Raw genomic sequence first — 24949 nt, forward strand, 5'->3', positions numbered from 1 at the left:
CTCTTGATGTAAAGCTATTGTTTGCTAATAAAAATTCAAGAGATGCTATGCCTATAACTATCTCTATTTGTATGCTTAGTTGTTAGTTTTTAGGATTTTTTTGAGATTTTCTCTCTTAGTTGGTTGAGTCAGCGCGCTCTTGATGTAAAGCTATAAAAACCTATGTTTGCTAATAAAAATTCAAACAAAGAATTATTTTTTTGGGCACTCCTTAGTATTGACCTCAACTCATGAGTGTGATTTCTCACATCATTGATCACAGGGTTTTCTGATCCAACCTTGAGTTTGGCTAAATGCTCCTCCTTTCATTGGGTCCAACTCCTAACCCAACAATCCTAGAAGTAACTTGCAAATCCACGTGGCCTCACAGTTAGCAGTATTGGCTGCCACGTATTTTGCCTCTGTTAAACTAAGTGCCACGGAAGTTTGCTTCCTTGGATATCATCATTGATATCTTGGATTTTGTTTTACGGTAATAGTACGTAAGCCTTTTCAGGTACTTGGACAAGTGGACTTGGTATTTTTGTTATAATACCAGCAGCTACATGCTCTGGGTAGGCCTTATCCTTATTTACTGTTTAAACCAGTAGCATATACTTCGTCTCAGACTTGGTATTAACATTTTAAGCCTTTATCAATTAAAAATACAGAAGTTATACATTACTTCAGTTTCATGAACAAAAATAAACTTTATGGTACTTACAACTTGAAAGGAAAAAACACAGGTTCTCCCATTGGCAACCTCTATGAATTACTTGCATTTCCAGATTCGTCCTCTAGCTTCTGAACATAAGCCTTCAATGTAAACACCAAATCCCTTGCAGGAGCTTGAAGGGTACTTATAAGTCCTATGGCAGGACTCTGCAGTGAGCCCAAGATCTTGGCATAGATTTCTGCCCTTGTAGGCATGGTTTCCAAGGCCTTAAACTCTTGGGGAGCATAAAACTTCCCTTCGAAAACGGCCCCAGTAAAATCATTCTCTTCAAGCTTCTGCTGCTTCTGAAAGTTCCTGTAAGGCTTCAGGGATGCCGGGATTTCTTCGGAATGGACGAACATCCAAGCATTCATTCCTTTCATGCAGGGCTTGAGAATCTCCCATTGGGTGCCCTCAATAGCTTTACCCACAAGCTTATTCTTCGCCACAATCAACTTGGTGGTCTCTGGAAGGGATTTTCTAAGTTCCTGAAGCTGTTTCACGTTCAAGCCAGTGTATTTGATGCCTGCTACTAGGTAGCAATTCTCCAGCTGTTTCTTCACTTTTTCAACAGTTTCTTCCTTCTTATTCCTGCTTATTGCGCATTGGATGCTGACCAAATGGGCGCCTCCATAAGATTTATTTTGGGGGTTTAGAGGCTTGAATTGGGCTGTATGTCCCCAGAAATTGCTCCTTTGAGGGAATGGACGGGTGGGTGATAATGATGACCCACGTGGTGTTTTGTTCGAATTTGAGGATGGGTTTCGAAGTGAGATCAGAGAAGCTGCATTCGTGAAGTGGGTCAATGCCTGAATCTCCATTGGGTACAGACAGGCTACTGTATGTTGTATGAGTAAATTCTACTACAACTTCTCCCGGCTCATCTGCATACGCAGAAATCAGTTTGAGACGTTGCCAACCTTGGCTTTTTGGGATTGGGGATAAGGCCGAAGGATGGACTGACGCTCAATCCCTTCGACGTACTCTTTTTTTCACAATAAAAAGAATTGAGATTTGGTATTCTTATTTTATTTTATTTTAACCGGTGTCATTAATGAAATAAGTTTTGGTTGAAATGACTGGGAGCTTTGACTATGGTTTGAGTGAGTCCAGGAGGCTGAGCACCAATATGCATGTGATCGCTATTTTAGATGCCTGAAAAGATTGAAACACATTCCGACATATTATGATTTTTATAATACTAAAATAAAAAGTATTTACAGATGTTTTATGTTTTTTTTAAAATTTATAAATTTTAGTTATTTTTTAATCTAGAATATTTAATTTTTATATATTATATAAAAAACAATTAATTTTGGGGTGGTAGGGGAGAGGGGTTTTCATTAAGGAATAATTAAAGATAAGTATGTCTACGGTTTGGGAAAGAAGACAAATAACCAAGTGGAAGCCTATGCATTGTATCTTGGTCTTACTTTATCTCAGCAAAAATATATCAAGGAAATGAATGTCTTGGGGGATTCCCTCTTGGTTATAAAACACATGAACTATAACTCTGCAACTCAAAACAACAAACTGAATCACATACTCAAGAGAACCCACGCCATGTTTCCTCCCTTTGAGAAGATAAAAAAAAATCACATCCTAAGAGGCCAAAACAAGGATGTAGATATGCAAGCCAACAAGGCCTACCAAATGGAAGAAAGGTGCAGCAAGGTCAATGAAATAGATGGATATTTTCTCATTCCCTAATTATTTCCATGAAAGTCATAAAGTTGATGATAATTCTCTCCTCCTACTCCAAAATCCGGACACATAAGTCAAAAATCATGGAATTAATGGCATTATTAATCTCTATTGCCCCTCCCCTCCCCTTGTGGGGTTCTGCCCTTTCTTTCATGGTTCCCTCCCCTCGTCTCTCCCTCCCCCACCTCACCCTCCACATCTCCCCCTCTTCGCCCTCCCTCTCCCGACCACCTCTCCCACCATCGCAGCTTCCCCTCCTTCACCCCTCCTCCCGACCTCCCTGTCCCCATCACATCCATCCTCTCTTTATGTGCCCCTTCTCCCCTCACATTTGACATCATTAGAGCATATTCATTCCCTCTTACTTGACCAGTGGTTCCATTCCTCAGCAAGTTGGTACACTTGGCACGATGGAGAGGATAAGTGTGGGAACTCTGCAATTCACTCCTCGTATTTGGATCCGTAGCAGGAGCAAGTAAGCTATCACCATGCGAAATCTCTCAAAATGAGTGTTGCATTTACTCCCTCTAGGAACAAATGGTTCGCGCAAGGGAAGGAGAATTTGCATAAGGCTAGAGTCATTTCAAACATCAGGACAATCATGGTGGAGCATTGGGATCCCGAAGGTAAGCCTGTAGTCTTTCAATTTCTCATGAGGCTTTAGCTTGGAAAATTCTATAAATGGTGGCATAACAGTCTTAACTTCTGCAATATGAAAGAGTCTGACTCTGTCCTGACGGTTGTTGGTGCAAGGACCCATTGGCAGAGTCGAGGTAGTCAAGGGATAATTCTGGTTGTGGAGGGCAGCCCCTTCACACAGGCTAAGGAATGTCATCTTTTGGAGAGTGTGTTAATTACAGGTGAGGGTGTCATTTTCTGTTTGGTTAAGCAGGGAGAGTTAATTGTTGGTGAGTGGGATCAGTTCTGCCATTGTCTGTTCATCCTAGGTGTTGTTGGGTCCTTTGTTCCTCTGGGTCAATTGAGACACTAGGGTAGATCCCAAAGAATCTTTGTGAACAATCCCTCTGAGTTAATTTCCACGATGAATCATATTCTCATAGACAATTCAGACTCTGGCTCTTGGGGCCATTGATGCCCACGCTCGAGTAGGAAGGCGAGTTGTTCAAAAGGGAGGTGGGAGAAGTGCCCACATATGGCAGCATACACTCCTCCTGGCTATGGGTGTTGTGAAAGAGAGAACTTAGAACTACGGGAGGGGTTGGCGGATCTCTAAAGGTGTCTTCAGCAGCAACACGAGGAAGCGTATGAAATGCAAAAGAGGCAATTTGAGAAGAATCAAGAGATTCGAAAGTTGGAAGACTAAATCGATGCTTTGTGCAATCAACTCAAGGAACTCCAAATCAAATTGGAAAGGCAAAACTCTCAGACTATTGATGAAACAACTGGAATTGACCTCAACCATCTTGCTGCTATGGATGACTAGTCTATTGTTATGTCTGTTTTTTGTGTTAGAAATTAAATGGAAGTTTCTAAATCTTAATGTGACCCAACTAATTAAGTCATTCCATAATTAAAAGCATTAAAGCATTAAAGCGTTGAATTGGTATATGATGGACGTACCAGATTAAGAGTTAAATGATATATATAAAGGATTGGGTCCTCTCTCTCCCCACGAGGGTTGTATTCTTCTCCATCAAGAAACACATAAGGAAGTGAGGGCAAGAGGAGAGAAACCGAATTCTGAAGACAGAAGACAGAAGATGGCAGCCATTACTTCTTCCGCTGTTAATCAAGGTATGTCATCTTAAACAAAGATCATATTAAGTTTGTCAGTGAAATATTTGGTATTGATAATCTTGGGCTGTTAAAGGAAATTTTTACATGTGGTATCGGAGCCACAATCAATAATTGAATATTTCCTATGATTGCAATTGATCTGTTCTGTGCTTTACTCATGTGATTAGTAACATTAATTGAGCCAGATGGTATCTAACGTCGGTATCAAACAGTGAGGCTTAAGCTTAGTTTTTCTTTTACCGGCCGTCCAGATCATAAATTGAATACGTCATCCAATTTTGTTTCATAACCTGCGCTGCCATAATTTGATCTGAACCGATCATTTTAGAAGATTATTCTATTGTGGAGAAGCCCTGTGATCTTTAAAAGTTACAGGGCTCTTGGTGCGCAAAGATCTACCAATTTTTATAATTTATAAAGTCGTGTGTGTGTGAAGACTCGCCTTTCGGGAAACCTGAATTTATAGTGGGCATTACGCCATAATACCTTTGAATGGATGCTTTGTTAATAGATTTAATTGAATTGGAGACTGAAAGTGGTTACAGCCCCATTTAGTTGACCTCGTCCTCGCCCCTGTTCATCGAATATTTTGGGTTGCATCCGCAAACGACAAATAGATGTCAAAGTGTACACGGGTTTGCTGGGTGGCTGGACTTCGTCCGATACACGCTCTTGACATTTCTTGCAGAGCCTTTAAATTTATGGAGTCCATCAAATTATATATAAAGTCTACGCAGGCTCGATTCCGTTCTATTTACGCGTTTGACATTTTGTGCACCCATGAATCTGTACCGGAAAGTTACAGTTTCGATTGATGTTTGAAATTTCTGGCTCAAACATTTTAGCAAATGATTTGGTTAGCCTTCTCTATGCTTCCACGTTTTCCATATGTAAACCCGGCTTCGTGATTTCTTGTTGCATTTATATGAAAAGCTTCCTCCGTGTAACATTAAACCAAGCATTTCTCTTAGGCATTTTGTCAAACAATTTGCTAAGTTGTTAATGATTTCACCTCTGTGCTCTGAATGTGGTCCATGCAAATCGTATTTCATGACCTTTGAAGCAATCAGCGTAGTCCATGACACTACATTTCGTTGCGGAACTTTGTCAAACACATTGCATGCATCGTCTATGCTTTCGCTTTTGCAATACATGTTTAAAAGGATGTTTAGGACAGAAATGTTTAGGACAGAGATATCTGGTTTGAATTCCTTGTTACTATTCATATGGGCGTCTTCCCTTCAATCTAGATTGAAATTATTGACACATTTATTTTGATCATGAAGAATTAAATATTTGAAGAGTTTTGATGATGAAACGTTGATTTTACACGAAAGTGTATGCTTGCATTATAGTTTTGCAGTGTTTACAAATTAATGAAGGGAAAAATAATGTGACGCGTAGCAGGGACAAATGTTTGAAAGTGTGCATTCTTTAATTGTCTGTGCATGCATGGTTTCAATGACAAAAAGAATTAATGGTAAGCGTAAGTTTTTTTTTTTTGAAATTTGGGCATAAAAGTAATTGCTCTATGACTGATTGTTATGCATAAGGTATGTGTTATAAATTATTTATGCACATGAGATTTATGATTTTGCTAATCACCAAAGTGGTCAAAATCAGAATGTTGTTTTGCTTTATGCACATGAGATTTATGATTTTGTTAATCACCAAAGTGGTCAAAATCAGAATGTTGTTTTGCTTTATGCACATGAGATTTATGATTTTGCTAATCACCAAAGTGGTCAAAATCATAATGTTGTTTTGCTTTATGCACATGAGATTTATGATTTTGTTAATCACCAAAGTGGTCAAAATCAGAATAATCATTTAGTGCATAAGTGACATAATGATTATTGATAGAAATTGCCAGTTATAATAAATACCAATTAAGAACTGGCGTCACTAATGATAGAACCTGAGAACTTACCCAAAGGAAAGTCTTGTTCTATAACTAGTTGACATGATGAGGTTTGATAGATATTTTGATTAAATAAATATTGATCATCCAAAGATGTCAGTTCTATTTAATTGAATATATTTATTACCTACTTATGTTTTGGTATTTAATTATGTTAAGTATAAGATAGTATCTACCCAAAGGAGTGCTATTTTATACTATTATGTCTACATCTGAATCGCGTTAGTTATGAGCTTATAATTTTTATTTGCAGGAGTTACCATGAATACACATGCTTCATCTGTTACATTGTTCACTGGTGTTAATTTTTCTGAATGGAAAGAACAAGTCGATTTCCATTTAGGTATACAGGATCTTGACTTGGCACTCCTTGTGGATAAACCTGCTGCTCTTACAAGAGATAGTACTGAGGCAGAAAAATTACACCATAAAGCATGGGAACGCAGTAACAGATTGAGCCTTATGTTTATTAAGATGACTGTTGCTAACAACATCAAGTCAACAATTCCACAAACAGAAAGTGCTAAGGCATATATGCAGTCTGTGGAAGAGCGTTTTCGTTCAGCTGATAAGTCACTCGCTGGTACTCTTATGGCAGAACTCACGACCATGAAGTTTGATGGGTCGCGAACTATGCAAGAGCACATTATAGAGATGACTAATATTGCAGCAAGGTTAAACTCCCTGGGACTTACAGTAGAGGATTCTTTTCTTGTCCAGTTCATCCTGAACTCGCTACCTTCTGAATATGGACCTTTTCAGATTAACTATAACACTATAAAGGATAAGTGGAATGTTAATGAATTGGCCAGTAGACTTGTTCAGGAAGAAGGACGGTTGAAAAATCAAGTAAATCACTCAGTAAGTTTTGCGAGTAATAAAGCTGGTAAAGAAAAGAAAGGAAAATCAAGTCATTTCAAGAGGGAAAAGGCACCTGCTAAGAATGGGCAGGATAAGGAAAAGAAGGAACTAAAGGATATTCAATGTCATTTCTGTAAAAAGAAAGGACATTATCAAAGTGACTGTCCGAAAAGGAAAGCTTGGTTCGAAAGGAGAGGGATTTCGTATGATCCGAACCATAAATCCAAATGGGAAACGGAATGAAATCTTCAATTGAAGGCATTGGGACTTATTGTCTAATTCTAGAAAGTGGATATGTATTAGACTTACAGAAAGTGGATATGTATTAGACTTATACAGTACCCTTTATGTACCTTCATTATCTAGAAACCTTATTTCCGCAAGTAAATTGGATATTTCTGGTTTTAGATGTATGTTTGGATCTGGTTGTTTTGATTTATATAAGAATACTGATAATGTTGATTCTGGTATTCTAATTGATGGTTTATATAAATTGAAACTGAATGACACTTATGCGAATTCCTTGTTGAATGTAGCAAATAATGTTAATGACCTAGAATTATGTGTAGATTGTATGCCAGCTTCTTGAAATAATAGAAACTGGTAATGCAAGATTCATTGAGAATGGTGAAGTCAGTGGGAGTACTAGAAGAGAAATAGTAGAAATAAAGGAAACAAGGGTAAATGTTACATTACCTAGAATAGTTCCTCCATCTACTATTACTCCAAATGTTGTTCCAGCTGTTGTATAACAGCATGATGATAATGAACAACATATAAATGAAGAAGTACTTCCTGAAGGAAATGACTTACATAATGCTGATATGCATGAACCACAACAAGTAGCATTAAGAAGACCTCAAAGAAATCGTAGGTCAGCTAATTCTAATGATTATGTGGTTTATATGCAAGAATCAGATTATGATATTGGAATCAATAAGGATCCAGTTTCGTTTTCACATGCTCTAGAAAGTAAAGAACAATTGGTGTGTAAACTTAAGAAGTCAATATATGGGCTTAAACAAGCATCCCGGCAGTGGTATATTAAGTTCATTACCATTATTACATCTTTTGGTTTTAAGGAAAATACGGTTGATCACTGTATATACCGAAAGATCAGTGGGAGCAAGTTTATTTATCTGGTCCTTTATGTTGATGACGTCTTGCTTGCTGCAAATAATTTAAGTATATTGCATGAGACTAAGGAATTTCTCTCAACGAAAGATTACATGCTCATCCAATGAATCGGAAGTGATTGGATATAGCGATTCAGATTTTGCTGGATGCATCGATACTAGAAAATCGACTTTTGTCTACCTGTTTATGATTGCTCTATGATTGCTCAAGGTGCCATATCATGGAAAAGTGCGAAACAGACTATCGTTGCTTCATCCACTATGGAGGCAGAATTTGTGGCATGTTTTGAAGCCACAATTCATGCATTATGGTTGCGGAACTTTATTTCAAGACTTGCGGTTGTCGACACCATTAGCAAGCCGCTGAAAATTTATTGTGATAACTCTGCAGCAGTATTTTTCTCAAAGAACGACAAGTACTCTAAAGGTGCCAAGCACATAGATCTGAAGTATCTTGTTGTGAAAGATGAGGTTCATAAACAAAGAGTGTCAATCATGCACATCAGGACAGAACTTATGATTACAGACCCTTTGACGAAAGGGTTACAACCAAGACAATTTAAGGAACATGTTCAAAGAATGCGTCTTGGTTGTATTAATGATAATTGATGTGTGACATTCTGAGCTCTTTTATGTGTTTCTGATATACAATTATGTGTCTCTTGTTTTAATGTAGTAGTACGTACTTTATGTAATTTTAAACAAGAAAGAGTCTTATAAAGATATTATGTTTAATCATTATGATATAAGACATTATGTGGACCATTATGCTGTTTTATATAAATTATGAGTATGAATTGATGGATTGCTGGTATTGTAGTATATGGAAGGGAATGCATTGAATTAATAGTGCACAACCGCCATAACTCTCAGCAATTTATCATAGTATGATGTTCAACGCTTAATATTATGAATAGTCGGGTCAAGTGGGAGAATGTTAGAAATTAAATGGAAGTTTCTAAATCTTAATGTGACCCAACTAATTAAGTCATTCCATAATTAAAAGCATTAAAGCATTAAAGCATTAAAGCGTTGAATTGGTATATGATGGACGTACCAGATTAAGAGTTAAATGATATATATAAAGGATTGGGTCCTCTCTCTCCCCACGAGGGTTGTATTCTTCTCCATCAAGAAACACATAAGGAAGTGAGGGCAAGAGGAGAGAAACCGAATTCTGAAGACAGAAGACAGAAGATGGCAGCCATTACTTCTTCCGCTGTTAATCAAGGTATGTCATCTTAAACAAAGATCATATTAAGTTTGTCAGTGAAATATTTGGTATTGATAATCTTGGGTTGTTAAAGGAAATTTTTACATTTTGATGTCGAACTTTAAATGCATTTTGCTTTTAAAACAGTTTTGTAAGATATATACTACTAATCATGTAATAGATCAGTCGTTTTTTGTAGTTTTGGAAAGAAATTGGGCTTAGACGGCTAGTCTACATACATCAATGTCCGTAAATGACAATGTACACAAATTGTAAACCTCCCAATATTTTACCGCGAATGAACACGAATTAATATAAACATATTACTCTTCATTATTATAAAAAACAAACGATTAATTTCCAAAAACCCAAATCAAATTTTAAATAAATATTTCACACAGAAATATTTAATATTAAAAATATTCCATAATTAAAAATTGGTATTTTAACTATTGGCTTCGTTGCTAATGCCCAAATAATGTCATTCGATTGATGTGCATATTATGTGTAAAACACTGAAATTAATATAAATCGATTTCGTTTAGTCTGTTTTTTTCTCTCTTCCAAAAAAGGTCACAATGATTTAAAACCAAATTTTATCATATTTAAAATATAAAAACCAAAAGAAATACATTTTCTTGAAATTTAACCAAATTTTTACATATTTTTAATATAAAAACCAACAGAAATACATTTTCTTGGAATTTTATCCTGTTTGTTTATAGAATAGAATTGTGTGCTCTAATCTCAAACGCTTCTCATCATTGTATTGGTATTGTTCACCGATCATTGTATTGGTATTGCTCACCCATAATACACTCATTTTGGTGGTTGTATTGTGATATTATAATTTGTGAATATATTAATTTAAGTAAGATATTTTTATTTATAATTATGTTTTGAAGATGGATTTTTTTTAGATTTGAAAAGTTGACAAGATGCTCATAATACTGTGGATGATGCAACCACAAAAGCTTAAAATCTAACAAAAATAAAAGTAATTGTGTTAAGAGGGAGGTGTATGTTTAATATTTTTATTTAGTTAAAATAAATTAAAATGGTTTTGTCTATAGTATTCTTTCTAATGTAACATATTTTTTTCATGTTATTTTTAATGCATGGCATTCTTCTCTAATGTAGCTTATTTAATGGTTGATAATTAAACTAGCCTACATTCATCTTAATTCTAGATCTGTCATGTGTCAAGAGGAAACAAATCTCTTTTCACTCTAAAAAAAGTTTGCACCTCAAGAGATTTGATCCCTCTTAGCGCTTGGTAGGTCGGAAGTTAAGATGGATCTAGGCTGTTTTATTGAAAACTATATAGATAATATTAAAGAAACAAAAAGATAATGGGAAGAAAACAATGAATAACAAACGTATTGATATTTGTATTTATTTTTTATATTTTATATAATGATATCTTATTGGACTTTAGTTTTATGTATTTATCTTTATCTTTATCCTTATATATAATTTTATCTTTTAATTTTGAGTGACCTTTTATTGTAGTTTTTGTTTTGAGTAGAGATTATGCCTTTCACTTAAGCTTGTGGTGGTTAATTGGTGAAATGAACACTACACAAAATTATTTTTGGCAATCGACAATGCACAATTTTGTGGATCTTATCAAACATGTAATTCTTACATAGTGGGGACATATTAAAGTTGCAACCCATCTCCTGGGTGGGTTGCAAAAATCAGTATGCAAACACTCTCCAAAGCAGCGTCCCATTGTGTCATGCATGCACTTTCTTCCTCCCACAGTGAGCTCAACATACCACATAACAAGGATCTTTTACCATTATACACACCCATTGTTTTCTCTAGAAGCATTTCAATGTTGTGTTGTTTCTACACTTGTTTGATATTTAGATGTCAATGCCTTTACCTTTCTCATAACATATACATTCGGGATGTAGCTTTCATCTAAGACATCTATTGAGCTATATGTTGTTGCAATATATGTTAAGCAAAGAAGAAGATGTTACAAGGTTGTATTATTGAAGACATACTGGTATTATGTGTAATATCCCTACTTTAACACCTAAATTATAATACTTAAATTATGTATTATTAGACTGATGAGGATATGTGATGAGACATAAGTCATATGAGTTGAGTTATATGACCCTATGTATAAGTAATGTAATTAAATTATAAATGCTCCTAGTGTGGACCTCAAAGTCAAGGCGTAACTGTCGAATACACGTGAAACCTATGGTGGATCAGGATTATTGTGCGCTTGTTGTATTTTCCATATCTACCGTGATAGTTGCTTGAGGAAGCAAGAAGGGCACCATGATACCACTAGAGGGAAAGAAGAAAGGGTGTCCAATAGGTGACAAGTAATCCCAAGTTACCTAAGTTCTTGACTTTTACCTTTTCCCTTATTACCATGTGCTTTATTTAAATCTCAATCACCATCCTTGACTTAGAGGTCGATCATTGAATGATTGTGGTTGTTGGTGGGGAAGTCCACTTTCCATAGCTATGAGGCCATGGAGTTGAGCATAATAAACGGAAGGAGTGCAAGAGGCTCCATCCTTGTAGGAATATGAACCTTCTTTATTGTCATGCACTCTCCTCCCTCATACAAAATTGAATTGGCTCACACTTTCATCATATTCTTACCATTTTGGGTGACCATTTTTCTTAGGATTCTACCATATAGCCTCATGCCAAAAGACATCGTTGTAGCTCTAGGAACCACTCTCTCATGTTGGAGACCAAGATTCAAACATGTGAATGACCCAATTGAGTTGTGAAATAGAATATGGTGAACCAGAGAACAAAGGTAGATGATTATGGGGGAGCATAAAAGCTAGGTTGTTTAGGAAATTGTTCCTTTTCTTTTAAATCGTTGCTCATTGAGTGCCCAAGACCCAGATTATAACTTTGATGGGTTGTTCATAAAGGTGGGAAACAAATAGACTCCTTCAACAGACACTTAAGAACAGAGTGGGAAATATCTTCTTTGTGTTGTGTAAGGGAATGAAAGGGAGTGTCAGAGTTGTCATGGTCGGATAGTTACCTAACGAGTTTTACAGTGAACAATTTGTTTGAGCCTAAGAATAATTGGGTTGAATGAGTGAGCCATGAATCCTTAGCCAACTTCTTTCACTTCTCTAGTATCACGGTCTAGTTTGGGGCTAGAATCCATATTTGATTCTTTGGTTGGGCATAAAATTGCTCCTCAACAACTAGGTCATTGGAATTGCATTCATTCATAGTTAAGTATTCATATATATCTCTATTTGGAATGGTTTTTATTTGTGATATGATGTATGGTGCTTTCAATTTAATGGGGAATGTATGAATTTGAAATATGCATTGTTGTTTTGCCATTATATTATTTATGTATATGAATTTGAAATGGAATTGTTGTTAGAGTTTTGTATTTTGCCTAATAATTGGTTAATCAAAGAATTAACCTATATGGAGTTCCCCGATGGCCAAGAAAGGCATCCAAATACATGGCAAAGTAGTATTAGAGCCTAGTTGCCAACACTAGACTCATAAGTGCAATTTATATGAATTATTAGAGATAAATTATAGTTGCATGCCAATAGTTGACAAAATGCCCATGTCAAAACTACTTAATTATGTTAATTCAAATGCTCATAATGATGAGATAATGAGTTATTTTTGTTTATGGAAAAATTTCAAAGTGGAATTTTTTGTTTAATTGAATGTAGGCATGTGTACTTATGTTGCATTACTTGCTTCTAGGCACTTGTAAATTTGAATTACCTTAGAATGCATCAAATTTGAAATAGTGTTGAGTGTTAAGACACTAAATGCTCTTGAGAAATTCCGCTTTCCTGATTTGTCGCATAAATTAGATGTGTACATTTCCAAAATTCAAATAGCCTTAAATTTATGTGGGTTTGCATTTATGTTTTGTATACATAGAGGCCAATATCTCTTGGAGAGCCAAAATTCTTATTGCTTAGTTAAGGACTAATTCTCATCAACTCCGTTGTGAAACAGGGCGTTGGAAAAGGCCAAAAGAAGTGTGGGAGGAAAGAGTATGCATTTATTGTTCTTCCAGAAAAGTGGAAATAGAAAAGCATTTCATTTTAGAATGTGAGGCCTTCAAAGGCAATAGGAAAAATTACGCAGATATGATGGTAGTTAGCTCTTGAGATAATCTCTTTAGCAAGGGGTTTGTCGAGACGCTATGAGCATTTATTGTGAAGCTTCACAGAAAAAGGACCAAATACATGAAGCAGATGAAGAAGCAGTCTATCCCATAGGCTATCTTTAGCTTCGTGGGCATTAAAATGTTTTCTTTCTTTCTTCTTTCTTTCTATATGGATTTGGGTCATTGTTGAAAGGTACAATTTTGAAGTATTCATGTACGTTGGCTTTGTTGAAGGGCAAATACAATGTGGAGCATGGTGAGATTTTCAAAGTCATTGAATCCTGCATGCTTTTGCAACTAACCTTTTCCTTCAAGGTTTAAATCATTTTTGTTTGAGTCAAGCATGTCATTGGAAAGGACCCAATACGTAATGTTTATTTAAGAGGAAAAGATTGGCTAGTCCTTAGGGCTTTCTCTCCTTTTTCTTAGTCGTTACTTTAGAAAATTGGCTTAATAGCGTATCTCTTCAAAATTGGGCCTAATTTTAAAAGTGAACTAATGGCTCATCATATATAGAGGCCTAATATCTATGTATCTACCTTCATTTATTTCAAAGCACATCTTTCAAGGTGGGTTGATGGCTCCCTTTTCCTTTGACTTTCAACTAAATATTTGGAAGAAGGTTGAAGGTTTTTTCTTCGAAGTTGGGGCAAAACTTTGAATTAGCCTAAAAGATTTCATTTGAAGATGAGGATTGCGTTTGAAAGTTACTTGGTGGAGAGTAGGCATATATTTTGAAATGGTCTAGTGGAAGCTCAAATCATATCTTTAGAAACAACCTAATGAAGTTCGAGTTGAGTTTTTGAAGTGGTATTTTCTCTTTGAAATTGGGTGAAACTTCAAAAAATGGCCAATGATCGATCTTTCGAAGAGGACATATGGCCATTCCCCTTGAATCAATTTGGAATTCAAAAGGTGGCCAATGGCCAATCTTTCAAAGAGCCCTAATGGCCTTTGCCTTCGAATCAATCAAATTTTTAAAAAGTCATCAATTGCCATTCATTCATAAAGGCCCAATAGCCTTTCCCTTCAAATCATGTGGAAATTTGAAAATTCATCAATGGCCTTCTCCTTCAAATTGGAAAATAATTTAAAAGTGGCCTAATGACCAACCTTTCAAAGTGATCGAATTCCTAACTGTAAGAAAGTAATCAAATTCTTCGAATAGGATCAATTTTTGGAAATAGCATGATTGATACTACTTTGAAAAAAAACCTAATGGCAAATATGATGTTCGAAATATAAATGCTTTCTTGTTGAAAAAGGATTTAACACCCACCAACAAATGAAGTGTTGCCACATGGTGGAAAATTTATAGTTATAAAACCAAGTCTAGAGCCAAAATATTATTTTGGGCATAAGTTAAGCATATGAGCTCAAATAGAGTTGATATTTCAAGTGGAAGTCTACAAAGATAATATCTATGAAATTATCCTAGAGCTCAAGTTTGTAGGTTTGGCATTGGATTTCCCAAAATTGATAAAATGCAATTTTTACCCAAAATTGATAAATGCAGTTTTCGAAGGATGGGATAATACTTTCTACCAGTAACTTTGTTCACGATGAAATTTGGACAAAAAGGGATATAGTAGGGATGAGAAAAGCTAGAAAATTGTTTGAGCATATTCTGAAAGATTGTGAGTGGCATTGGAAAAATGGAGCCAAAAAGAAAATCGATTAGTTTGGGACACTTTTTGATAGTTTTGGAAATTGTATTAGAAGGAAAAATGATATGAGACCAAAAAATGGATTTTCTTTCCCTAGTCAATATTTTATCTCCTTAATAATTTGAATAACTTTGTCCTAGTGAAAATTTCACAAATCTTTATAGTTTTAAAGATAATAATTTTCATCATATTATCTAACATCGAGAAATGTGCCAAAAGGAGATAAGTTGTCATCATGAGAAAGATGCAAAAGATGACTAGAACATAAAAAATATGAGAACAAATTTGTCAAGTGTTCGTGGTTGAGGATAGTGTCAAAACATACTATAGGATTTTTTCCAATTATCAACCAATTTTCTTCTAATGGTGATGGAAATTGTGCTTGATGTTGAATTGCAATGACAAAAGAATAGAAAATGAGTGAGTTGTAAACTTCTTGGTGTTGTAAATTCAAATTTTGAACTTCAAACAAGACAAGAGTATGAGCATTGGAAATCCATTCAAAGGAAAACAAAGTGGAAGACTCCAGTTTAAGAAATGCATTTTCCAATTACTCTAAAATAATTGCATAATAGAGCCTCTTAGCTTAATTTGACAAGGTAATTTGTCAATGTGGGTTATTATCTAAGTATCCTAAATATGGGAAAATAGGTTTATGTTGAAGTATAAGCATCCTAGATGTAAAAATGACAATGAATGACTGCACATATGGTGCCTGTGCAATGATGTAAAGGCACAATAAGCTAAGCAAGAGCATGGCAGTCCAAGGTGTTTGTCAACCAAGAATTTATGTATAAAGGGTGTGAAGTTGCATAAGATTCACCTTATCCCGTAAGTAGTAGATGAAAAAGGGCCAAGTTATGCTTATGTCTGGATTGCCTCGAAGAAGTGGAGTAAGCTATTGAGAATCAAAAGAAATCTAAAAGTATTATGAGATCGTGTGAAGTGAATGATGAACTTCAATTCACTTGGGAGTTATTATCAAGAGAATGAAGCACTCCACTACGTATAAATATTTAGTAAGACATGATATGTGACACAATAGAGATTGTCTTAAAACGCTCCAAGGAATGAAGAACAAATCCCATAGTTGAACAAGGCTTGAGGATCAACACATCAGCTGAAAATATTTAAAGAAGGAGGCAACATTGAAAGTTGGGCTTTGCCAAGAAAGCATTGAAGAAAACCAGGGAGTTATTCCCAACCTAAAATTCTATCTAGATCGTTCTGTAGAATGCATGTTTTTGAACTAGCAATTATATTTTTATGTGTATAAGCCAACCTTTATTAAATTGGGTGGTAAACTCATGGCCAATGATATATCATGTGAATGATAAGTCCATTGAGTCAAATATTTGTACTTTGGAATTCCCTACTATGTAAATGAATTAGAAGGGAGAATTAATTAAACATGTATCTATCCATGTTATTATATTTCTGTAAATAAATATTCCATGAGGATGCTTATATTTCTCTAAATAAATAATCCATGTGATTGATATTGAAATGCGAGGAAAAATAGTTGAAATATGTATGCACTAGTGGGAATATTGGACAGTAATATGTGCTAGGATGTGCATGCAAATATGCTTGTGAATAAAAGTGAAATAGCACATTGAAAATAGTGGTGTGTTTTTGTATATGCAATGAGTATGGCATTATGCTAAAATGGTTGTTGATTGGTTGTAAAACTAATAATTGTTGAAGATGTTGATGATATTGTTACTTATGACAATCAAGCACAAATAATGCCAATAGGTTGCTTGTGAGTAGGTTTGCCAATAGGTTGATGAGGGGAATACATGAGTTCCCGTGAGGCACTGGCTAATAAGTTAACTTTAGATTTTGATGGCAACCCTATAGGTATGAAAGTTGTCATCATAATAACACATATATGTTGAAATTGAATCATGTAAAAAATTATTCAATCGTGTTTTAATTTCATAAGTTGATGTATTTATTATGTCCATATGCATTCATGTGATTGATGTTAAAGTTGGGCTATAATAGAGGAAAGAAGGCCTTGGACCTATACAAATCATTAATATATTTTAAATGCATTCATATGATACTATGTCATCATTGAGTTGGAGATCTAGGTTGTATAAAGAATGAAAGGGAAGGAAAGAAAGGAAATGGAACACATACATATAGAAATATAACATAAAACACAATAATAGAGTGAAAACCAAACTTCTACTAATAAATAAAATAACACAATACTTTAGAACACAAAATGGCAAGAATGGTGGTAGCTTATCACTTGAGAGAGAGAGAGAGAGATGGCAACTACATTCATTCACATAATATATTACAAGAGACCAAAAGAATGGCCTTTTAACATAAAATAAATAAATAAATAACTCTATAGGTCCAAAACTCTAACCCTAGAAGATGAAGTGCCAAAAGGTTTCCAGGCCTTGAGGTGGTTAGTTGTTACATCAACTTCTTAGGGATTCAACTTTTGCATACAATTTCTACTTGGGGTGTACAATAGCTTGATAGAAAGAATTAATTGAGGATTATGTCTTTTAGGTGGGGCTAGGGTATTTGTAGCCCCCCAAATGTCCCCAAGAACATCATTTAGGGCCTCAAAATGGCCCCATAAATTTGGGACAATAAAAAACATAGAATAAATACCAAGAAGATAGAGAACCATTGACTCAATGGAAGAGGTGGGTGACCATCAATATCTGCCTCAATTATTCCTCCCCACTTAGAAATCAATGGTCTTCATTATGTCAAGTTCCCTCATTATATGGGGCAAATTCTAATGAATTTGGCTCTCAATGAGGCACTTGCCTTGTTGAAGAAGTTGTTGTGCTTTGACAACTCGACAAAGTTGTATGTTTTGCCAGCGGGCATCCTTTGTCTCAATTTCCATGATCTGATTCACTATAGCCTATTCAATATAATTAGAATTGATTTATGTGGGGACCAACAACTCAGTCGCATCTAAGGTGTCCAAAGAAGGTGTAAATTATGGTCGAAGCAGTTCCACATTAAATACTAGGTAAAAGTGAAGGAAGGGGGGGAGTACTCAATTCAAAAGCATTTTTCACCCACAACCTTTGTGATTGTGTAAGGCCCATAGATGAGTGCAAAACACCTACTTATTGATAGCTAGATTAGAAATAACACAAGTAGTGCATGAATTGATATATCAATTGACATTCTGGTAGAATCTTTAGCTAGTAGAAATAATTTGTAAGTATTGGTCTTGTCTTATCCACACCAAAGTGAATTGCCACTTGAATATAATGTGTCTACCAAATTAGCGTGACACACTCACTTGAAAGAACACAAAGGTGGCACAAGTAGCACAAGAGAAAATCTAGCAGGTGGAAGTATGGAACTTTTTTGCCTGTGATCAATGTCTAGTATGTAGCAATGATATCAGAGTCATTGTTGTATAAGTATGGCCACCCACAGGTCAAATAGCCATAAGAGGTAAGAACTATGTTTAGCACCAAAATCAAGGTCCAACTAAGGTATTCCACTACACATTTGGTGTTGCCATTCTTATACTAGATGTATAAGTGGAAATGTTACAACTATGTGGACCATTTTTTATGGAAGTCATTTAGTAACTCTCCTTGTGTCTACATGGATTCCAAAGGCATCTAATCAATGTGTTTGATCCTCTCCTTCCCTACAATATAATGCTTCCATTGGTAGCATGCTTTCACGATGGAGTACATCTCCTTGTCATAGGTGTGTTACCTACAAACAATATCATAAATTGTTTCATCATAATAGGCCACCAAATGTCCTTGTCAAGTTAGGATTACATCAATATCATAGTCAGAGACATCTCATTCCCAAATGGTTGTTGCAAGTCTAGCAGGGTGAGGACTAGTGTGGAGAAAAGGTGGTGTTTCATATCCTTGAATATTTTTTATTGTAATGTGAATCAGGCAAGCTTTGCTTTAGCTACACCCTTGGCTAATTGACTTAATAGCCAAGTGATATGAAAAAATCTCAACATTACATAATTGAAAAAGGCCCAAGAAGTTGCATAGCTTTGTTAGAGTCATCGAAGATCAACAATACCAAAAGGAATCCCATGTTCATCCATGATGTATCCCAAATATTGAATTCTCTACATACCAAGTGGCATTTCTACATATCGGCATGCAACTTGCATTGTCACAAGGTGTTAATGACATATTGAACGTGTTGCAAGTGTTCCTCTTAGGTTCAACTGAAGATGAGGATTTCATCCAAATAGACGACCATAAAAGAGTTTAAGAGTAGCCACAATATATCATCCATCATCCTCATTAATGTTGTTGGGGCATTAGTTAATCCAAAAGGCATGACCAATTACTCAAAAATACATTGTTTAGATTTGAATATTGTCTTCCATAAGTAGTTTGTTCAATCGGAACTTAGTGGTAGCATGACTTCAAATTAATCCTACTAAAAAACTTAATATTTTTAAGTTGATCAAGAAGACCATCAATATAGGGAGTCAATTATCTATTATCGATAGTGATTTTGTTTAGGAATCTATAATCAATACAAAAGATCCATGCCCCATCTTTCTTTTGTACCAACATAGTTGGGCTCTCGCAAGGCGAGGAGCTCGATTGAACATGGCCCTTATGGACGAGCTCGTGAATCTAACACTTGTTTTCCTCCTTCAAAATAGAGCATATATATATTGGGACATTACGTGAAAGAGCACCAGGCATCAATTTAATTGAATGTTTGACATAATAGTGTAGAGGCACCTCACAGGAGAAGTAGAGATATCTCTATATGACTCTATAATCTTATCCACCTAATTATGTTGTGTATAAAGGACCTGTGTTGAGGTTGTGTTGGTCAGAGTGACCTTCCTTTCACCTTCTAACCAAACCATGAAGAGGAAAAACTTTGCAGTGTTATATATTACCTTTCGACACTATTTTTCTAAGGTCCATTAAATCGCAGTGGTTGAAACTACTTAGGGTGCCCTATAGAGTTGAACTCCTATGGTAACAACTATAGTATGGGTATAAGACTCACAAACATCATGACATCTTCATGTATAAGGTTTTCCTAAGAGAACATGACAAACTTTTAATGGGGTAGCATCACACAATACCTCGTATTTGAAGGGATTAATGCTTCAGGATAGTCAACATTATTGGCTAACATAAATGTCTCATTCCTGGCTTAAGGAACTAATGGTGTATGGTTGGGTATGCAACATTGTCGACAACTTCAATCTCTTGATGACCTTAGCTAAGATCAAGCTCTTTCGGCTCTGATTATCAACAATGAAACGTAGTGGGTTCCCTTTCACCCACCTCTATGAATGGAAGAGGTACTCCCCTGGCTCTTCTAGTTGGATATTTGCGGTTGCAATTGTAGCACTAGGTTTTGCATCAATGATTTTCTTTCCTTTATCATACTCCAAATTGCAATCCAAGCTAGATTTTGTTTCTTTTTATTTCATCTCAAGCAACAATGGTTGTTTCAAGTGGCATTCATTGGCGTTGTGTTAGGGGCTATTGTGGAAGTACACCACTTTCCAATGTCCTTGAACTTCCCAATACCCTTCTTTACCTGTGACTTAAGTTAGTTGTCTTGAGGTTTACTCTCCTGACCTTTTCCATCATTATGTGATTTAGGGATACCTTTTCCAAGCTTTTGTTTCGGTGGATTTTCAACAACAAAAAATGCATACTCATTTCTCTAATTAAATTTGTGCTCAATTTTGGAAACATATCGATAAGTGACTCTTAATGGCGAGATGTCCAAGAAATCCATCTTTGTTTAGATATATTTATGTAGGCCATTTTGGTACATTAGAACTAGGTGTTGCTCGAAGTCTTTGATACTTACCTTTGAGTGCACGGTGTTATCACCTGGATTGAACCTCAAGCTGAAGGGAGGCAAGCCAGGGTAACCACAAACCACGCTTAGCCAAGTAGCTAGCCCTACTAGGTTGGGAGAGGGCTCTCTCTGTAAGGATCTCAGCCAAAATGACTGGATCGGGTAAAGGATATTAGGCTAGGTATAGTAGCATGAAAGTTTTGATTGGATTTTGAAGGGGTTTTGCCGGATCAGGAGGAGCTGGACAGTTTAGGTCTAGGGAACTAGGTCAGAATTGCAGGGTGTTCAATGGGGCAAGGTAGGCATAGGCTTTAGCACTCAAGAGCTTGATGGGGTGAGATGTTTTAGACTGGTGAGAAGCTAAGAAGGGCATGTGAAAACCATGAATCCTTCCTAGACTGCAGAAAACATGAAATGGTGAATGGTTTCCCAAGGCAGAGCACTGATGCAATGAATTCTGCCTATCAAACTTGAAAACATTCAACTAGAAGCAATGAAATGATTGATGGCATACATAAAACATATAAACATATAATCACAGAAGAATAAATTGTACTAAAACTCCATACCACAGGGATCCCATAAAAATAGCTGTAATTCTTATTAATCTCCTACCAAACTACTTACAAAGGTGTACAATAAAGGTCTAAGCATCCAACTGAGTCCAACCTTCAACAAAGAGAAAGAAGAAGAAGATATAGACAAGTATTCAAACTTCTCCCATCCTCAGGGGTCGAATCCCTAAGATGAGGAGCTAATCTAACTGATACTGAACAAGAAACAGGAATATAGGCATCATTAACAACTTGCCTCTAAAAGTGAAAAACTGATTCATTTGAGCTCAAACTAACTCCTAAAGCAATGAATCTACCCTCTATCACTATTTTTCTATCATAATTACATGCCAAGTCATCATTTACAATGGTAAATCATCCACCATGAGAGAGAATCCATGATTACAGTAAAAAACTGGAAAAATAGCAACCCTGAGCAAAACTGTCAAAAGCGCAGCGCCACTAGTCAAAAGCGCAACGCCACTTTCAGGTCCCTTTTGGAGGCCTTCCTGGCATCCAAATTGAGCCCAAGATAGCTCATTGGAAAGGTCTTCAAGTCTACTTTCCAAAACACCTGTAATTTCTGCATTTGGAGCTCATTTGACCCTTCAAAACTTGATTCTCCCAAGACTGCTTCTGTGTGTCCAAAAAGTGGCAGAAAGGTCATTTTTAGGGTGTTTTTTGACCTTTTGGTGGACTATTTTTGCCCCAAAAACTTTGAAACTTGCTATGCTGCATGTCCTCGTTGCTATGAATCCAAAAATGCAAACCATTTCTTCATTGGGTGCCCCTAGGAAAAGCCGGCGCTGCGCTTTTAGGCAGTTTTCCTGTGTATTGAATCCAAAATTTGCAAATGACAAAATTTGCTCCAAATTTGCCCAAAATTGGTGAGAAGCACCATCATCATGTGCTTTGATGAGCCAAGGAAGCTTCAGCCAACATCCTAAGCCTATCCTCCTCCCTTGTGTGGTTTTCTCTGTTGCCTAGCTCTATCTGCTGAGGTGTCACTGCTTGTGTTTTCCTCCTCCTCATAGTCTCAGTCTTCTTGGTCCATGTTTGCAAGGCTGAGGTGTATGAAGGGAGTAAGTGAAATTTTTTTTTAGGAATGAGGGGATTTTAGATGATCTTGTGACTGGGAAAGGAATGGAGGAGTAGGAAATGAGAGGGTCGGCTTGTTTGCTTGAGAATTTTCTCTTGGGGAAGAGGGACAAAGGGAATGGGAATGATATGGAATAGGGGTAAAGGAAAAAAAAGGGACAAGGTGATATGGGAATAGGGATAGGGGAATTTTAGGACTGTAGTGCTGGCTGCTAGGATGAATAGTAAGGATTTAGGGTTTAAGCATCATTAGGGAGATTTTAGGGTTGAGATTAAACATGGCAAACGATGCTTATAACTTAGATTTGCAAATCAAAACCAAGGTGAGGGATATCTACTTACCTGTGATTATGGAGAGCAAGAGAAATTTTGAAGTTTGCTTGAGGTTTTGGAGGTTTTTGGGCTCTCCTACTAAAAGCGCAGCGCCAACGCTTAGAAGCGTAGCGCCACCCTGCCAAAAGCGCACCGCCACTACCAAAAGCGCAGCGCCACTTCAATTCCAATTTTGACTGCCTTCCTAATGTCCAAATTGGGTGCGGGATAGCTCGTTGGAAATCTTGTCAAGTATAATTTACAGAACATCTTGAATTTTTCAATTTGGAGCTCATTTTCCCTATCAAAAGCCCAATATCCCAAGACTGGTCAAAATGTGCAGAATGAGGCTGCCATAATGCAGAGTGATGTTGCAGTCAACTTTCGAAGGTCTTCATCAACTCCAAATTGAGCTCATGATAGCTCATTGGAAATCTCTTTGTGTCTAGTTATCATTTGACTCATCAAGCAAGTCATTTGGACACTCTAGCTAGGATAAGGCTTGATTTTCCCAAGGTCACTCCAGAAGGGCAACAACTCTCCTATGGCAAATGATTGTTTAGACATTTCTCCCAAACCATGAGACCTGCGTAAAAAGTGAAGGAGGATTTTCTTCTTGAGTCTATGATAGACAAAAACCTCTCTCACTTTTGTCAAATTCATCTTTTATTGCTTAGAAACATCATTTGAATAAAACCTATCCCGATGTGTGGAACACGGGATTTGTAGAAATGAAGGGAAATGAAGGGGATGAGGGGCTTATAATTTCTTGAGAAAACTTTGGGAAGTAGGGAGGGATGTTAGGAAGCAGGGAAAGTAGAATTTTAAGGATTGAGTGAGGGGAAGGGGTTCAAAAGTGCAAAACACGGGACTAACCTAGAAAAGTGTCAAATTGTAGCAATATGCTAGGGTTTGTGGGAAAATGATGAATTTGAGGGATATAAGTGATGGGAAGTGTTTAAGAAGGTATATTAAGGATAGGGGAATGTGTATGATCATCAAGATACAATTTTTTTTGATGAATTGGCCATCCAATAAAAATTACCTTCAAAACTCTAGGAGAGGAAATGAGCCTTACTTAAGTACAACTGAAGCAAAAACAAGATGTAAAATGACCCATTGGAACCTGAAATAATGATCTTTGAATGATGGTACACTCAACCGAATGGTGACATGGACAAATACTTGGAAGACTTTGGAAGGAGTGAAAACAAATCCTAGACCTAATACCCAGTGACCAAATTTTTACTTAAAGACTCACTAAAATGAAAAAATTGGACTTTGACACCCTAAGACCACTTTGTAAGAGCATGTTTGTGCTAAATTTTGGAAACATATCGATAAGTGACTCTTAACAGCGAGATGTCGAAGAAATCCATCTTTGTTTAGATATACTTATGTAGGCCATTGTGGTACATCAGAGCTAGGTGTTGCTTGAAGTCTTTGATACTTACCTTTGAGTGCAAGGTATGGGAAATATCGGTGTAGTCCCATACTATTTTGTCTCTCTCGCATTGCAAAGTTGTCCATCTCATGTATTGGTTATCGCAATTCCATACATAATATAATTCCTCCTTGAGCGCATCAACAAAAGGCCATCCAATCATATCCCTCCTCTAATGTCGCAGATTCATGTTTGTCGTGTCTCTACTAGAAATGTTCCCACCAATATTTGACATGGGGGGGTCTTTCAGGAGTGTAAATGCAATCATTTCATTACCATTTTTTTCGGATAAAGTAATAGCCCTCTAAGAGATTTAATTTTTTTCCTAAAGCATCTGCATCTATCTATCCTTCAAATAAGAGGATATCAAAATTAACTTGTACCTTGAAGGGTATTTCACCTTTGAAATCGTTGTTTGTTGAAGGTGCATTTACCATTGTTGGGAGTTCTTAAAGGATATGGATGAAATTCTACATCATGTCATTCCTCTGTCACATGAGTGCTTCTTCAAGAAATAACTTGATAGGATAGCCCACTCCATAAGCTCTCTATTCTTTCACCATGAGAGGTCACTTGGACTGGTAAGAGGGATCATTCCCATGTAAAACTAGCTC

General features: G+C 36.3%; 1 protein-coding gene across 1 annotated transcript; it reads right to left on the reverse strand.

Moving 5' to 3' along the window:
- Nucleotides 1-615: 615 nt before the first annotated feature.
- LOC149222848 (large ribosomal subunit protein uL10c-like) lies at nucleotides 616-1707 on the reverse strand. Its single transcript, XM_089385645.1, has one exon. It carries the CDS (start codon nucleotides 1513-1515, stop codon nucleotides 745-747), a length of 771 nt encoding a protein of 256 aa, XP_089241771.1. The 5' UTR covers nucleotides 1516-1707; the 3' UTR covers nucleotides 616-744.
- Between the last annotated feature and the right edge of the window lie 23242 nt (nucleotides 1708-24949).

Source organism: Pinus tabuliformis, chromosome Q (genome assembly GCF_031772625.1).
Source record: "Pinus tabuliformis cultivar Carrire ecotype Pingquan chromosome Q, CPIR1, whole genome shotgun sequence".
Taxonomy (NCBI): domain Eukaryota; kingdom Viridiplantae; phylum Streptophyta; class Pinopsida; order Pinales; family Pinaceae; genus Pinus; species Pinus tabuliformis.

Coding starts and splice junctions, on each gene's coding strand:
- LOC149222848 (XM_089385645.1), bottom strand. CDS start 1,515: ATGGAGATTCAGGCATTGACCCACTTCACGAATGCAGCTTCTCTGATC.